Source organism: Ciconia boyciana, chromosome 13 (assembly GCF_034638445.1).
Source record: "Ciconia boyciana chromosome 13, ASM3463844v1, whole genome shotgun sequence".
In the NCBI taxonomy this organism is placed as follows: domain Eukaryota; kingdom Metazoa; phylum Chordata; class Aves; order Ciconiiformes; family Ciconiidae; genus Ciconia; species Ciconia boyciana.
In genome coordinates, this window is record NC_132946.1 from 7,025,703 (window position 1) to 7,042,911 (window position 17,209).

The following is a 17,209-nucleotide window of genomic DNA, read 5'->3' on the forward strand; positions in this document are numbered from 1 at the left end:
GATGCGCTGACATTTCAGCAGGGCGGGCATCATATGAGCAGGACCCGGAGCAGCCTTTCAGCGCCTTCCAGTAGCGTTTGGAAGTGCTGGTTCAGACTCAGTGCAGCCCCCCCGAAAGCGTAACGCTGCCTCGTGAGGCTCCCTTAAAATCAAAGGAAGATGCTGCGCTGTTTCCCAGCCTCGCTAAGGAGACACCACACAAAGTCACCACCAGAAGACAAAGGAAAAGGCTCCAAATGCAAAAGCTTTTCTTTTAGTGATAACTTTGGTGCATTTTTATTTTTTTCTACCTGTCTAGGTCATGGCGAGAGGCCAGCAACTGCTGTGACTCTCTCCAGGATATTCGTGAACATTGCAGTGACCCAGCGATGGGGTGGAAAGAAATCAATATTCCTCTTACAGATAGCTGCTGTAGGAAGAAAAACATCTAGCAAAGAGAAATACACTGAAGTCTTCAGCTCCCCTAAAGCAGAAAAGCATTTAGGCAGCCAAAAATCGCAGGCGAGGACCTGTGGGTCTGAGCTGGAGCGGTGGAGGAGGAGGAGCAGTCGGCCAAGCAAGGCGTTGGCAGCCGGCTCTGGGAAGGGGGTAGCACTGCCACGAGCTAAAGCTGGATGTTCACGGCTAGTTTAGGATCCAGCTGTAATTTTAACAGCTGGTTCTGTCAAGCTGCCTTCAGCGTAGCTCTGATCCAAGCTTCTGTAATTAGCCAAATAGCAGCAGCTCTTGTGCAAAACGTGAAGCAGCAGCGATGCTCGTCGTAGGGGAAGCAGAGGCATGGGAGCGAGCCTTACCGAAAGGAGTGAGGGCTGGCCCATGAAATTTTAAATAGCTGGGGTTTGGTCTTTTTTTTCTCCATCTAAGCACTTTGCACAAAATGTTTGGTTAGGTTTTTTCCCCTCAAAAAAGCATACCTAAGAAATGTTGTTTCATTTTGCATCATCCTTAACAGAAATATTTACATTTGTCACCTTCAAATCAAAACCGTTTCATTTGTGGTCACTTTGAGGTCACTTCTATTTGCTGAACTCGTACAGTTTCTCATGGGCGAGACAGTCTGAGACCCTCCTGCCCCTGGGTTCCCTCGGCAGCTGAACGCACTGGATGGCTGAACGGTTTTGGGATGATTGGGTTTTTGGGATTTTGATTTGGGATGATTTTGGGTTTTTGGGATTCCCTCGGTGGCTGAACGGTTTTGGGATGTGCTTTGGATGCTCCCTGGAGATGCCCTGAGCTGTTGTGCCCCTGGGAGCTGTTGTCCACCCGGTGAGTATGGGCTATAAGATCAATAAGTGTATGAAACACCCCAGTTGTAATCAGCATGAGTCACTCCTGTCCTTGAGCTTTCCCCATTTGAGGTCAGCCAACTTGAAATACTATATTTTGACATTGCTCAGGCTGCCTGTTCCTGTAACCTTGGGTTTTTACAGTCAATAAATGGATCTGTACTAATTGGAGAGAGCTAAAGAGAAGTATCAGAGAAGTAGCTCCGTGCTTTTGATAACAGACATTTAGGGAAAGAATAGAGGAACCCATCCCTTTCTATTTCTGATGGTTTATGAAGGCAGTTCCAGTGTCCTGGATCTCAGTGTTTCTCAATGTTTTTATACTGTGCACATTCATGTTCCCTGCGTAGTGACACAGGACCCAAAAGCCTGGTGCATCTTTCTTCTGCTAACAAGAAGGGAGAGACTAGGAAGCAATACAATAACAAAGTACATGGAAAAGGCTGATTTCATGGCAACTCGTCCTAGCTTAATTAAATTTCTGTTAAAGAAAGATCAGTTTTATGTTGGAGACCTGCACAGGGCCAGGCAGTTTCTGTGTCTCACCAGATGAAGAACATTTTTCCAGAGTGAGGTCATGTCTTTTTCTGGAGTTTGCCAAAGATGTAGTTGAGCCTTAGATCAACCTCAACCGGGAAGCGCAAGCGTTTGCTGATGCTTCTTTCTGACCGACACCAGCCCATCTCCATCTGCATTTTCCCCCTGTAGTGAGCTCGCCTGAGTTTTCGCCTTGAAATCTCCGATGCAGCAGAGAAGTCTGCAGCGCGGAGTTGTCCACACCCCACCTCATGGATGCTTACAGCGAAATGGGGCTGGGAGGTGACTCCCCAGCTTTTTAAAAACATTGCTGCAGTTGAGGTGCCCACACAGCAGCTACCTAGATGAGCCAGGTCTGTTTTCATAACCAGAGCAGCCCTTGAGGGAAGCAATTATGTGGCACGTCAGTAATAAACAGTATATCCCCAAAACACCTAAAAGACAAGAAGGCTGCTCAGCAGGGAGTGAACTTCAAACTTTCACGCATTGCAGAGGCTGGAAGAAGAAATTTTAGCGTAGCAAAGTCGATGGGAGTTTTGGTCAATGATTTACTCGGGCTAGAACTTAGCCTTGATTTATATAATTACAGGAGTTCATAAAGTGGGATCGCACTGCTCCAGGGGAGGGGGGGTGATAGTTTTAGAAACACCAAGGTGTGCAAATGTCCTCGTGCAACCTGGAGGTTGTGGCTGTGCTGCTGAATGCCCCTCCTGTGATACCACAGCTGCTGGAGCGTCCTGCACGAGCTGATTTCTGGGACAGCTGTAAAACCAGCAGCCAGGAAAGCAACGAGTCCTAAATTAAAAAATTCTCCATTCCCTTCATAAAGCAATAGCTTTGACTGTAAATGTGTCGAACACTCAATAATAGACGATCAGGAGCCATTAGCACCGCAGCAGATGTGCTCGAAGCCATTTGGATTTCTCTTCAAAGCAAACAAAGAGGAATGTTATGTGCATGCGAGGACGCGTTTCTGTGATTTATGGTTGTACGGCAATGCTGCCTACGTGGGGGGAATGCTTTATTCTGGGATGCCCTGGAGAGAGGTTCCTAAACCCATCTGAAGTCAGCGGTGAACTTCTCTGTTGACTTCTGTAAAGCTCTGTTGGGGGATTAAATTAATCTCATCCTTGCTTGGATTGATCTACGTGAGCAGCTGCCCAGGCTGATATTTTATTTACTGGTGTCGGTAAGAAACCCATCTAAAACTATTCAGGGCTCGGAGGATATTTTAGCCTGATCCCATAGCTGTGGTTTGAGGCTCTGCAGGATGCCTGTATGAAATCCAGACCTTCAGGTGGTTCCTGGCGCTTTGCAGTTGTTTTGTGCTGAAGCCTCGGCAGCAAGTAGGTTGGCGTAGCCCATCTGCGGTGCACGTTGAGGGTGTAAAGGCTCCTCATCCCGAAGTCTTTCGGTGTCTCGCCTCTTTGCTTTCCCTATAAAAGTCATTGTGGTTGCATGTGAGGCTGTAGGTGGGTTCTCCCTCGCCCTGCAAAGGTCCAGGCAGGACCAGCTCTGTGTGTGGGCAGCGTTGGGCAGGGGTGAGGGGTGTGGGATGGTGGCAGTGGTTCCTCCAGGTGCTGAGTGAGAAAGCTGCAGTACGTCTTCTGGTGTAGCGTTTGTGCATGTAACTTGTGGTGGCTGCAGCGAGGACTTTTTGGGGTGTTTGTGTCTTGCCCAAGGAGGATCCTGGTCTCTGGTTTGGGAATGGTTTTGCTCTCAAACTTCAGCTTCTGTCAGCGCACTGCTGTATGGATGCTATTATGACTTAGTACTGCATGCCTGTCCTTAAACGTTTTCTTGCCCAGCTTGCCAGCTAAATGAGGCTTTGAATGCATTCAGTGCTGGTAAATGGGATGAGCATCGCACTGGGAACCTCTCAGCTTTCATCTACCTCTTTGTAATAAAGGACTGGCTTCAAAAGATCAAAACCTGAATGTTATTTACCTGTAACTGGATTTTTTTTCTCTGAGCAGTCAGCAGCTCCCAGGTGGGCGTGTGGGGATGCCACTCGAAGAGGAAGCATTTGATTTCCAAGTAAAATTAGATTCCACATTCAATTCTCAGTAACGCAAGCGCAAGACTTCCTGTGAAGACATTTTCTGTAGCAGAGGGTTTTAACGTCTCCCAGCAGATACAATCGAATTGCACTACAGCAGCCAGCTATTGTCTTATCTTTAATATGTAAACACTTGCTCAATAATTAAGTTACCATGGAAGTTGTACTGTATCGATGGCAAATTACAAGATAAACTGATAAAAAGGAGGATGTGGCTGTGTTCTCTACAGTGGACACCAAACCTGATATGCCTGCAGTGGTCAGGTGAAGACTTGGGAATTGTATGTTTTGGTATTTTCTCCTTGATATTTCTCCCATGTGGCGTTTTCAGGGGAGGCGAGTGCTCACTGGGAGGTCAAGAATCACTCTAGCAGAAGGAGTTTTTTCTCTGGCGAGTGCCCTGTGCACCACCTTACCTTGCAGTCGCTTGCCCGGAGGTTGTCACCTCCTCCTGCCTCAATTTCCCACCTTTCATCCCACTGACAGCTTCCCCACGCTCCATGGAGGCACCTTGCATGTCTCCTTTCTGCTGCACTCAATCGGCGCAAGGGGCAACGTGATCCCATCTGAGATATCTTTTGGCAGTGTGAATGACTGTATTAATGTCTTTGTCACCTGAGAGCTACTCTGTAGGGAATCATAACATGTGATTAAAGAAACCAGTTAAAAACAGCTTAGGAAGCTGGATTAGGTAGATGATACCTTATTATGGCTCCTTTTAGCTGACAACCCGGTGAAAGAAGGGGGGTCTGGATTACACGGGGAAACATCAGACCTGACGGGAGTGTTTTCTGACTGTTAGGCTTAGTGGTGTCATGTACAATTTTAATCAGATTTAAATGGTGGCAAACATCACAGGCTTAATGGATTTCAGCTTTATTATTGGGGTTTTGCTTAGAAGCAATTTGGATTTTGAGCTGTGAGCCAGCAATGCAAGTGTATTCATGATGACATTAAAAGGGACTGGAAACCCAGGGACCGACCTTGCATTTAAATACCACATGCCTATGTATGGGGACAGACCTCGTCTTCTTTCTGTCAACCTCAGGACCTCAATGTGTTGTTAAGCTCGGCCCCATGTTTTTTCCAGAGATGCTGTATTTGGCTCCGTTTCATGCGTTGATCCCAGCAGCTAGGTAGCTGAACAAATGACTTTTTCCATTTCAAAGGCTTTGTTGCTCAAAACGAAGCAAGATGGCAATGTATTTTTGCAGTGATCTGGAGAGTTTGTTTTCCACGCTTGGCTTCAGCCTTGAAGTTGTCCTATGCATGATCTAAAGTGTTCTCTGTCCTTTGTTTTAGGGGGCATGGGTTGCTCTCCTTGACCTTCCCATGGTGAGGCTTTGTCTTGGCTATGCCAGTTTTGGGTGATTTGGCTAGAGGGAAAATGGTTGCTGAGGTCACAGACACCCATATTTCTACAGAGCCATGGTACTGCCTCCAAATCTGATCTCTCTGGGTGGCTTTTTTACGTTGTGGGAGAAGATGCCTTGCAAGACATCAGTATTGAATGGTTTTGTAAAAGGCGTTTGACTTTGCTCGGAGAATTGGTAATGGGAGACAGCCTTGTATGTCCAGCACTCAGGGATTGACTGTCTAGAGCTGTCAGGGGCAAAAATTACCATTTCATGGTAGCTGGTCACTGAGGTCTGCTCAACTGGTCGGTGCTCCCAGTCCTGCATGAGCTGGAAGAGGGGAAAAAGGGGAACATCAACACTTTTCAGGTTCCCCTTAGGAGTGGTTAACCCTAACCCAAACTCCTCTTAGGAGTTTCCCTTTATCAGTAAAGGGAAATGTATGTGTTCCTACGCCTGTTGTGGTTCTGTGCCACCTAAAACCACCGACCTAAGGTTTCAGGTACTTCCAGCTCTGAGCTGAGCATTAATGATGATGTTTTCCCTTAGAAGGCCAAGGAGATGTCTGTAAGGTGTTATCTCAATCATCTACTAAATCCTGGCTTTCTGTCTGATGTAGCCATTCAAGCACTAATTGCCTTTGATTAAGTCAATCATTTGCAGAGTGAGTGGGTTAATTGGGTATTGTGGAAGCAATCAATCTAATCAGCTGCTTGCATCCATAGCTAAGGCGCTACAATGCAGCAGGACAATAATTGTTTTACGAGCTCCTGGAAGGCAGCAGAGGCAGACTGGATGGCAACAGGAAACCCTTCTCTGCAAAATGGCCTTTAGGAAAGGTAATTTGCATGCTAAGAGCTCATTAGGAGAGGACTGATTGATTAAGAGCTGGGAAATTCTCGCCTCTAAAATGTGTGTGCATGGAGAAAATGGTTGTTGGTGGTGTGGGGGTGTGGGTATGTGGGAGGTCTTGGGCTCCTTTGCCTGGCTGGGTGAGAGTGATGAGGATGTGTTGTCTTAGGGGGGGATAAGGAGTTGTCTTGAAGGGGATGAAGGGAGATCACTCCCTTCTCACGCCTGCGAGAGAGTGTGACGTGAGACGTGCCAAGCACCCATCCTTACATAAGGTGCACCAAGAGCTTAACTCCCAGGTGTCCTTGTAGGGGCAAAGAGACTGGTTTGCAGGATTTGCAGGTTTTCAGGAATGCACTAAATGCATTCCGGTTCGCTCCTTGCTGAGGCTTTCATTGCCAAAGCACTGAACTGTGCTTGAGCAGTAGCAGCTCTTGGTGGCTCTGGTCTGTGCAGGAGAACACCTGGGGAAAGGGATGCCCATCTCATCAGCAAGCCTTCGAGGTCCCCTCTGCCTCCTGCACGTGTGGATGCTGGTGTTTCCAATACGCCTGTATCTGCACTGCTGAACATGTGACCAGCAGGAAGTGTATTTATCCGGAGATGACTGCAGAATTATTTTCAGGGAAGTTATAAGCTCCTCAGCACAGCTGCAGACAGGGAAGAAGAAGAGCAAGCTGCTGGTGCTGTGCAGTGGAGCAGGGCAGCGGTTGTAGCCTTGACTGCAAGCTCTAAGTTGTCTGACCAACCTTGATACCGCTTGCAGGGGAACTACCTTATGTATGAGGAGGATGAGCTTGTCTCTGGAAAAACAGTGATGTTTTAACTCCATGAGAAAGTTTAGTATTCCTTTTTTTAATAATTTTTCATTGGAATGCAAATGCTTTAAAAAGTCAAATTGAAGTCATTGAAATGTCATGCTTTGGTAGGGCCAAATGCTACAGGAAGAAATATTATACCTTACAACAATCAAACCAAACAATTTACACTGACACAGCCAAACAAGAGGTATACAGTTCTTTTTGCAACACTATTCAAAGTCCAGTCCATAGGGAAACCTTAAATATGTCACCTTCTCCATCCAGCCCTCTGACTATGGATGGCATGGTTTATTTCAGAAGAAATATCCTTCAGACTCTTTGTTTTAAAAGGAGGTTATGACATTGGCGTCAATGGTAACACGGGATGTCAGGCGTTTGCCACTCAGCTGCTCCAAATAATTATGCAATTCCTTAACCTCGCAGAAAAAGTGGGCACATCATCTCCAGTAAGTACCTATCTACCATTCTGGTTTAATTAACATCTTACAATGTTAATAGAGCAGACTACTCGGCTTCTGACATACAGAGAACTGACGATACATACCCTGCAATTTTAGCAGCAAAGTGATGTAGTTGTATTTAAATCTTCTCCAAAGCTCTGAATTGGGGTCAAAGCACTTTGACTGCTTAGAGGAAAGAAAATCTACTTCTGTAGGTGGAGATGCCGTGCCCGAACTCTAGGAAAATTGCTCTTGGATTACACACACAAGTAAATTTTTTCTTCTATTTCAGCCTCCCATGCTTTGTCTTGCAGTCAGACAAGAATGCAAGAAACGACACAGTGATGCATTTGGGCTCGGGTATGGTATTGGCTCTGTTGCTGTGCTCCGTTTTGGATACGCTAACACATTTCTCCTTAAAGCCTTGGACCAGACCTGGTTTTACCACTGCCCTAGAAATGTCATGGAAACAAGCAGTTCTGATGCTTCTGTTTCCAGGTGAAATTGCAAAATAAAGCACCAAAGAAACTGAAGAGCAGATGTGGTTTAATTCCAAGTTTATAATGCTTTACTTAGGACAAGCAAAAGCAAAGTCCATGCATGTATTTTTTTTTTTCAAGCCAGTGGATCTGATTGTCCTCCTCACAGGAGGGTTTTTTTCTTCTCAGAACAAAGGCTGAAACTGAAAGAGTAGTTTTGGGTACTTCCTATAATCCACATTCTCAGAGACCAAAAAACCCATCATTAACTAAGCACCGTAACGGCTTTCTGAGGTGAGGAAGTAGCAATATCCCTCTTCTTAAAAAATGGGGAACTTGAACAAATTGCTGGCGGAAGTTGGATGGAAAGATGGTGTCTATGTCAGATTGTCTCGACAGAGAATCCTCTCCCTTGCTTCCTCTGCGGCCTCTGGGATGGCAAGAAAACTGGGCTAGACTAGAGCACCCAGTGGGTCCTGCCATTTTTAGATGCCTGGCTTGGAAGAGCTCCAGCCACCAGCTCAACAGAGCTGACACAAGGCCATGCAATGTCTTCTTTTTGGTCAACCAACGTAGTCACCCTCTTTTCTTTCCCTTCAGAGTTTTAGCTGTGGCGATGAAGTGAGCATGGAAGTGACAGTTCCTCATTTTACCTGGGAAACTAAGTTAACGGGTCAAAAATACCCATTCCGACGATGTGATTTCAGGCTATATTACATGACGTTTGTTGGCTAACTTTGTCACAACTGCTTGGTGGGTTTTTTTGCAAGTGTTGCAGGTTTGTGCCAGAACTGCCTACAAAAGCAAACGATTGGTTTTTCTTGGCAGGCGGCTGAAGTGATGCAGAAAACTTGACGACCGAACAGAAGCGGTGTTAGCAATGCGAGAGTGATATTTCTAAAGGGTGCCTGTAAGTGCTCTCCAGCAGGACTTCACCAGTAGTCCTTTCCATGGTCGTGGTTAGCTGCTGGTGATCAAGGGGGATGACGACAGGCGGCTGCATCCCTCGTTCTGTGCCTTGGGAGAGGAAGCAACGGTGTTGGTGACACGATGCTGCATGGTCCAACACCAGCAATCAGCAAGTGTTGTAGGGCTAGTGGTCGTTTTGCTTCAACATAAGCAGAGCAGCCTTCATGAAGATCTGAATTTGGCTGGATGCCTCTAAATACGAAGCTGTTGCTAAGGTAGTGCAGCCCACAGAGACGAGGGAGAGACGGTTTAGTTCTCTGACTCTGCCCTCCGGTGTGAGATCTGTTCCTTGTTCAGCCTCCTTCAGTTTTGTTTCTGAACACCTTCTCTAGCTGTTTTCATGATCCTTTAGATCAGGACATTGAGGACACGTCTTGCTGACATACTGTTTGCCTGGGGAACCTGGATGGGTTCATGTTGGGTTCAAGTCCGGTTCCTGGTGGTTTGCACTGATCGGTGTTGACAGGGGCGCAGGCAGCAGGTTTGGGCGGAGCAGAGGAACAGCTCCTGAGGACATAGCCCTGAAGGAAGGAAGAAAAAGAAAAGAAGCAAGCAAAGGATTTATGAAAATCTGTACTGAAGTAGAGTGAAATTAGCAGCTGGCTTTGTCAGAGCAGTCAGGAGCTCTTCTGTAGAGGCGATTGGTCTGGGAAGAGCCAGCATGTGAACTGCAGGAAGGGATAACACTTAGTGTTGCATGGGGTTTTTTTAAATTATTCCTTGGAGTGGAATTTGGATACTGTGTTTTGCCACAAATGGTTGGAAAGAGAAGATCAAAATGATGAAATGTCCCTCTGTAAGAGGGCAGGGAAAGCTGGGTTTCCAGCCTGACTTTGGCACTGGCTCACAGTGCTGTTGTGGGCAGCTCACCAAACCTCTCTGGGCTTCCTTCTATTCGTATATAACTGTTATGATGCCCATCTGCCAGGAGTAAGCGTTAGGTGGACTTTACAGATTTGCAATTATTTGGGATCCTCACTGGGGAAATGCAGAGTAATTGTATTCTTCATCCCTCAATTGTTAAGAAATATCACAAAAATGTGTTGTGGAGGGGAACAAGTTTAATAAGGAATGCCTGCAGCATCCTTCGCCATTCAGATGTTTGTAATGAAACACTCAAGATGAATGAATGGATGAGACTCACAGCCAAGACTTGTGGAGCTGAGGTGCTCCGAGGTGGAGCTGCTGAGAGCTGAGCTTTGTGTGCCCAGCATGCTCTGCTGAGCCGAGCAAACCTCAGGTGGGGATTTCTGAAGGAAAAGATGGGCTTTCCTTCTGCATCACCCCGTGTTTGCATTTGGAGATGTCCTCCTCGTGTTGTCTCTCCTTGCTCTTGTTTGACACCAATGTAATTTCCTCCAAACCCAGCTCTCTCCAGCCCCCTACGAGATGTTAGTGTTCCCCAAATGTCAGGCACGGAGAGGCTCTGAAACCATCTCTTTTGTTTAGTGGAGTGAATAGAAATGGCTTTTGAAGTACTTTCCTGTTGCTCTGACTGGCTTGGTGTTAGAAATCGGCACCCTTTGAGAACAGAAACTGCCTGTCCTTGGTTTCTAAACTGCACACTTTGAGAGCAAGCTGCTTAATGTTTTGCCATTCAAGAGAGCAGTCAGCAAACGCCAGCCGTCAGAGCCCCAGCAGCATCTCTGCCTCACGTTAAGCAAATCTTGCACTTTATACATGTATCAGCTGAGCATCACCTGCTGCGTGTCTGTCTCCTGTCAGAGAGATATTATTCCTATTCAGCTCCGTCATGTGCAGCCCGCTATAGGTTGTGTAGCATTTTTGCTGATAGGAGCCTGGCAGGTAGCAGCATCTGACTCTGAATCAGTCAGAGCTTTGGTTTCCTGGCAATTAATTCCTACCACGGCGGTGATATGAGTACATCAGCCTGGGCCTTTCCCGCGCTGTTGTCAGATGCAGCTGCCCTTGGCTGGGTTTTGGTGGCTTTCTTGGCTGCTTCCCCTTGCTCAGACTTCAGATAATCCTGCTCCCTGTGGGTTCTTCTCTTTCTGACACTGCAAGTGCCCTCCAACGGGTTAGCAGCGTCTTTTTGCTAGAAAAAGCACATAGCAAGCCCACAGTTGGAATAGGATGGAACTGATGGACTGAATTAGCCAATTCTGCTCGTGGCTTTGGGGAAGTCTCTTCCAAGCTAGATGGATGAGTGGGTGGACCAGAGAAAGAGCTTCAGACCTGTAATTCCTTTGATACGTCTGGTATTGGTCCTCTGGGTTCCTGAGCTGGTGTACACGGATACAGCTGCCAGTGCACATGGGTGACGATGCTCAGCATGGGGAAGAGCACTTGTCCTGCACTGGAGGGATGGGGAGGGCTCGAAGGTGGAACAGTGCTGTGGCATCACCAGTTGTCTGTGGCTGTGGGATAACTGAGGGTCTGGGCTGTCCCGTCTGCATCAACGTGGACTCGGCTGCTCCGGGGTCTGCCTGGCCACGGGCAGTGGTGGGTGCATGGGAGCGCAGGCAGCGGGGACTGCTGGATCTCACGGCGGGGGGGAGAGGTGCACGCTCGGCTCATGCTGGCTCTCTCGTGCGAGCGAGCTGTAAATAACGCATGAGGGGGGATCCCTGCAGGCTCTGAAATGAAGATACCTGTGCTGGTTCCTGGGTGGCAGCGCACATCCATTCCGGGGGGCAGGGTGAGGCCCCGCATTTTAAAATGCAGCCCTGCTGCAGCATGTGCTCCGTATAGAACAAAGAAACAAAGGAAAGCCTGCTGACAGCTTTAAATATTTCCACTGCTTCCATCTGCATCAAGTTATCAGCCCGTTTGCAGTCCCGCCTGCCAGCCATCGTATGCATCGGTCAGATTTATGATGCTCTCTGTGGTTAGCACTCAGCATTAGCAACAGCACGGGCTTTGCCATTGCACTCATTTATGGCAGACGTTGATGGCTTTGCCTGGCTTTCAGTAAAGGTCTCTCTGAGGATCTGGAGAAAGTATTTGACTTAGAGTTTTGTAAGTCCAGACAGAAGAAACTGGTATTTAGACTATCAGCAAAGGTACATTTAGCTAGCTGGGCACTTTCCCTTTGGTTAGCGTCTTTAGCCATTGTCGATATTGCTCTCTTCTTCCTATCTTTTCTGATCATTAAATGTGTGTCTGTGTGCATTTTTTCTTGCTTTAGGTTTCTGTGGCATGGAAATGTTTTATATCACTTGTACCTATAGAGTCAGTGTTGAGGAGTTGAGGGGGTTTTCTGCATCTTTTCATCTGTGGTTTAAATCAATACTATATCAGGATGGACAAGTGTAAATGCAAGTTGAATGAGGAATTTCTGCACACCACTTGTTCATAGCAGGCAGGCGAAGGAGAGGCTGCCCGCTGATTCCAGAGCCATTTCGCATATTAAATAAAAGTTTAGTTACTTAGCTGAAAATTGTTATAAAACATATAATTTTTAACTTTAAAATCCTAGCTCCTGAGAGCCAATAACAAAAATCTAACAAGTGCGAAACTAAGAGAGAAAGGGAACACTTTTTCAGTGGAACTTTTGTGTAATTATATCTTAAATAAACGGAAGACGACCAGCAAACTTCTCTGTTAGTATTCACAAAACTTATATTGGACAGTTCTTGGGCTTTCTTTGTTTTGAAGCATTTCAAATAAGGGTGTCAATTAAACTTGTGAAATAAGTTGCGTGTTGTGGCTGCTGCCGGCTGCAGGAAGTGCTGGCAGTGATCAGCTGTAATTGCTTTTCTGATTTCTGAAGTTAAGATTTCTAGATTCTTTTTTCTCTCTTTCTGGCTCTTTTGAGTTTTAAATAAAGCAGTGTATTTGGAATAGCATTCTTCCCAAATCCATCCGTGGGGCTGATACCCAGGGAGGGAGAAGAGGCCCGTCATGGCCAGCCGGGCTGCCTGGCTGCGGTGCCTGGGGGCTGGAGGGACACGCTCTGAGCGGAGACGATGCCACGTCTGGCTCAGTGGCTTTCTGAACCAAAGTGCCCTGAAGTCAGTGGGAAGAACTGCAAGTGTTTTCCAAGTAAAAAATGTACTTGTGGCTTGCTCCGATACAGCCATCTGCCCTGAACCACTTTCCCTGCATGCACACATTTAATTTTTTAGCAGCATCAACACAAGAGGACAGAACTCACCTGCCTTTCCCTTGCTCCAAAAGTGCTACTTACCTAAGTTGAGCAACATCCCTGGCACGGGGAGCTGTGGCAGGGACACAGCCTTGCTCCTCGAGTTTTCACCTGTATTGCAGCGTGGGATGCACGGTGGAAATCCCCCTTTGCCTGCCACATCGCGGTGTCAGAGCTGGGACATCTGTGAAGCTCAAGCTGTTGGAAAAGAGCAAGAGCAACGTGAGAAGGGCAAATCTGAAGGAGAAGGCCTTTTGTTCATGTCTTGAGCAATCCAGCCACACATTTGGTCTGCTTGGTTTTGAAGTCGAAGCTCTTCTCCTTTTCTTTATCTTATCTCTTTTTTTTAAATACAGCGGTTCATCCCTGGTTCTCAGCAATTGCTTTCTGCTGCAGGGTACCGAGAAGGATTTCTGTGGAAGAGAGGACGTGACAACGGGCAATTCTTAAGCCGAAAATTCGTGTTATCGGAGCGGGAAGGGGCACTGAAGTATTTCAACAAAAATGACGTGAGTACCTGAAATTACTGTATGTGGACTGGGGACTGCAACTGTAAGAGCATCTTCGAACAAGTAATTCCTAGGCCACCATTTTATTTATAGTTTTACAGTTTTCATAAGCATTGAGTCCCTGATCGCTCCAGGACAAAGGCACCAGGTACAGCTTACCAATGTTTTTAGTAGGGTTTGCTCTTGGTCCACCACTGCTGCCATGGTGAGACACCCTAACCGGCCGTTTTACACATTCCTGCTCTGTTGAGTCAATAAGGCTTTTCTTAAACTGCTAACAAAGGAATTTTTCTTAGCTCTGGCTCTGCATCATCCAGCTGATGTGGGTTTCATATTTGTGGCTAGCTTGCGATGAGGGTATCACCACCTCACAGTGGTCACTGGGGTCTGAAACCTCCTTTGCATGGCATGGCAAGCAATCCAGAGGAAAAGCCCCCTGGTTTTCTGTTCCAGCATCAAGCGGTGGAAGCATTTGTCTTTTTCCCCACAGCACATTTCATTTATTGTAAGTGAGAAATTGAGTTATTACCATGAAAATTGCATTTGTGATGAATGGATAGATGCTCTACTATTCTGCACCATGTAATGGAGGAAGCCAAGGTGTTTTCTCTGACCTTTGAGCCTCCCCTGAACATTGCAGCTGAGAGCAGCCCAGACCGAGCCACCAGCCAGTTTTCTCAAGTAGTTGATGCAATTGTGGTGTCATGATGAGCCATGCTGTACAGAGGAGGGGAACATCCAGCCACACTCCTCCACGCCCGGCGGCCAGCTTCGATAGTGCTGTCTTCTCCTTCAGTTTGGTGTGATGCAATTGCATCTCGAGGACAAGAGAAAGCCAGTCATTACCGAGGGAGAAGTGAAAGTCCCAGCAGCCCCCATTGAGTCGCTATTGATTGCTCCGGTAGTTTAAAGCTGCTTTGCTTTGTTCTTGACCATAGCTGTGGTGGGAACGGTGCTGCCTAGACATGTCCTCTTTGCTGGGATTTCCCCACCGTGGTCACCCACGGCAGCTGTGTGTCCACAGCAAGTCCCCAAGTTCCTGAAGTGGTGCTTGCATCTCCACCAGCTCAAGGACTTCTGTGTGGTGCTGGGGACCACGGCACCCCTGCACGACCTTCTGCTGGCCCCTGGCTGTGCCCTAAAACTGGTCTTACCAAGAGCCTAATCTTTATTTTTGGGATGTTTTATTCATGCTTGCTAGTTCACTCAGTGCAGTCCTGAAAGGGTGATAAACTTCTAGAGATGTTTTGTACGATGACAAACCGCGCTATAAAGTTCAAGTGGCCTGCCACAGAGGGTGCAGGTGGGATCAGTGCCTGGGAGGGCCTGATCCAGGCTCACTGTTGGGCTAACCCACCCAAGAGGTGGCTGTAAGGTGTATATTTGTCCCTCTGAAAAGAAAGTACCCAGTTTGGAGGGCAAACAGAGAAGTAGAGTCAGAAGCCAATGGCTCATGTGAGAGGATGGGACTGGTGGGGACATGGGCATGGTGCTCCCTGTCAGCCTAGCACCCACATCTGACGTTGGCAAGGATGCCGTGGGTGCTTGAGATGCAGAAAGCATCCTGGCCTGTTAGTTAGCAGTCTGCATTTTTTTTGTCTGGCTGAGTGGTTTTCTTTCTTCTTTGATAGTGCTCATCCCAGTGTAAATGCTGGTCACTTATCATTAGGTGAAGAGGCTGGAGGAGATCTAGGGGTCAGGAGACAGTTGAATGGAGGCTGAGACAGGAGGCATGGTGACGATGCTTGCCTTTATAGCACAACATCATATCACGAGACCAGGCCTGTCCATCTTGCTTCTGGGCTGAAACCTTTCTCCCCTTGAACTCTACTGAATTTCACAGAAGAGCAGAGCATTTTCCCAGGCTGGCAGAAGCACTCATTGCCACCCAAGCAAAGTCCCCGATATCTCATCACTGGGCAGTTTTGTGGGCTGGGAGTCGTTTTGTTTTTTTTTTTTTAGCTAATGGCCTCAATCAGGAGTTTTTTCCGGCCAAGTGAACTGCTTTCTGGTTTGAAAGTCAATTCTCAGGTATTTGCTCACTCAGCTGTGTTTTCCAGGCAAAAGAACCCAAAGCAATTATGAAGATCGAACATCTAAATGCGACTTTCCAGCCTGCAAAAATTGGGAACCCACATGGACTGCAGATCACTTACTTGAAGGACAATAGCACAAGGAACATCTTTGTCTATCACGAAGATGGCAAGGTAACAAGAAGGGTTGGGTTGTGGTCCTGGGGGTTGATGCTGCTCAGAGCCAGCCCATGGCACGCCAGGCTCTAACCAAGTTGGGAGTTGCTGGGGGATGTGGGAGGGATGGGGTTACGGGATGCACAACCAGCTTTGAGCGTGTTTGTCACGTCCTTCCAAGCCCGAAGGTTGCAAACTGTGTCTTCTAAATAAGGAGATGCAAATGGAAGGAATTGCTGTTCCTCTGCTTGCAACTAGACGTAGGGGCAGAAGCAGTTTTAAGGCAGGCTCCTCAGTGCCTGGAGAAGGAGACGGGGTGAATGGAGCAAGAAAGGTGAGGGGACATGATCTAAGGGCTTGCAGAAGGGGAGCAAACTGGATTGTAGGAGAAATGAAGAACTGGTTGTTTGTCTGCCTGTCTTGTACTTTCTAAAATGTAAATTTGCATGTTTATTTTGACATAAGTCCCCTTGCTTTGGTACCCTTGTGCCTCTGAAGGGAGGTGTGAAGAAGAGGGCTCACGGGTCTGGGGCAGTTGTTTGCACGAGGACAGCAGTACACGGAGGCCAGGGCAGTGAGGGGGGTCCCAGCCCTCCTGGAGGGTGTCACAGGGGTCCCAGCCTGGGGGGCCACCGTGAAGAACAGCGACAGTCACCACGCTGCCCCATGGGTCTTTTCTCCATGGACTGGTGTCCATGCAGAGAGCAGGCCCAGGTGAGTTTGCAGTGGGTGCCATCTCATAGCCTTATTTTCATCTCTTTCCTCCTTTCTTCCCTCCCCCAAATATTTGGGGCTCCCTGTAAAATATCAGCAGCCCTGGAGTGGCCATGAAATCAGAGCCTAAAGCTGTCATGTTCATGTCGCATCTACTTTCCTCTGGCCGTCACGGTGTCTTCACCCTTTGATGTTACATCCCGTTCAGCACCCTGTCTGTCAGAGAGGCTTTCTGGGGGTGATCCCTCGTGGACCGGCACGGTGGGGATTTGCGGGATGGTCTCGGTGCACAGCCCGTTCCCAGCTGTTCACCCAGGCACGGCGAGCCAGGCAGCCCTGCTAGGGATAAGCAGTCTGTGCTCATAGGAGAGTCGCTCCTCTCCAGACTGTGCAGGCCAATAATGCCACCAAACCCCGAGATATTCTTGATTTGCGGGTGAGCAAAGCTGATCTCGTCTCTGCTGCTGCTCAGGCTCCGGGTGCGGTGGAGCCAGATGATGCCTGTCGTGCTCGCAGGGCTGCGCTGCAGAGGCTGGACGTGGTTCCTGTGTAGTGCAGGTGCTCCTGGCAGGAGGAAATTAGTGTGTCAGGTTGGGTTAATTAGTGGCATCACCTGGTTTTTGTACATGCACAGAAATGTGCATGTAATATGCATTCACACACATGCATATATGCATATAATGGACATGCATAATAGATGGTCAGCCTGCCTGGCCTCTCACACCCTGCAGCACCACGGGGTCTCGCTCCATGTGTTTGAGCATCTGGGGGAGCTGCTCTGGCAGGGCTGCTCCCGAATTTGCCCTCCTGTCCATCCGCTCTGCCTGGTGGGATATGCAAGTCCCATGGCGCAGAGTAGGCACCGCTTGTGACCATGTGCTGCTTTAGCAC

The 17,209-nt window shown here is 47.8% G+C and overlaps 1 protein-coding gene across 2 annotated transcripts in view; it reads left to right on the forward strand.

Annotated features, from left to right (window-relative positions):
- ADAP1 (ArfGAP with dual PH domains 1) overlaps positions 1-17,209 on the forward strand; it is a 63,152-nt gene that overhangs the window by 36,604 nt on the left and 9,339 nt on the right. Inside the window, exons 5-7 of one of the 2 annotated variants that reach the window (XM_072877943.1) lie at positions 5,963-6,076; positions 13,303-13,415; positions 15,476-15,622. In XM_072877943.1, coding sequence (XP_072734044.1) covers positions 5,963-6,076; positions 13,303-13,415; positions 15,476-15,622 — 374 coding nt within the window. The remainder of the gene's footprint in view (positions 1-5,962; positions 6,077-13,302; positions 13,416-15,475; positions 15,623-17,209) is intronic. The other variant, XM_072877944.1, reaches the window with a different exon arrangement.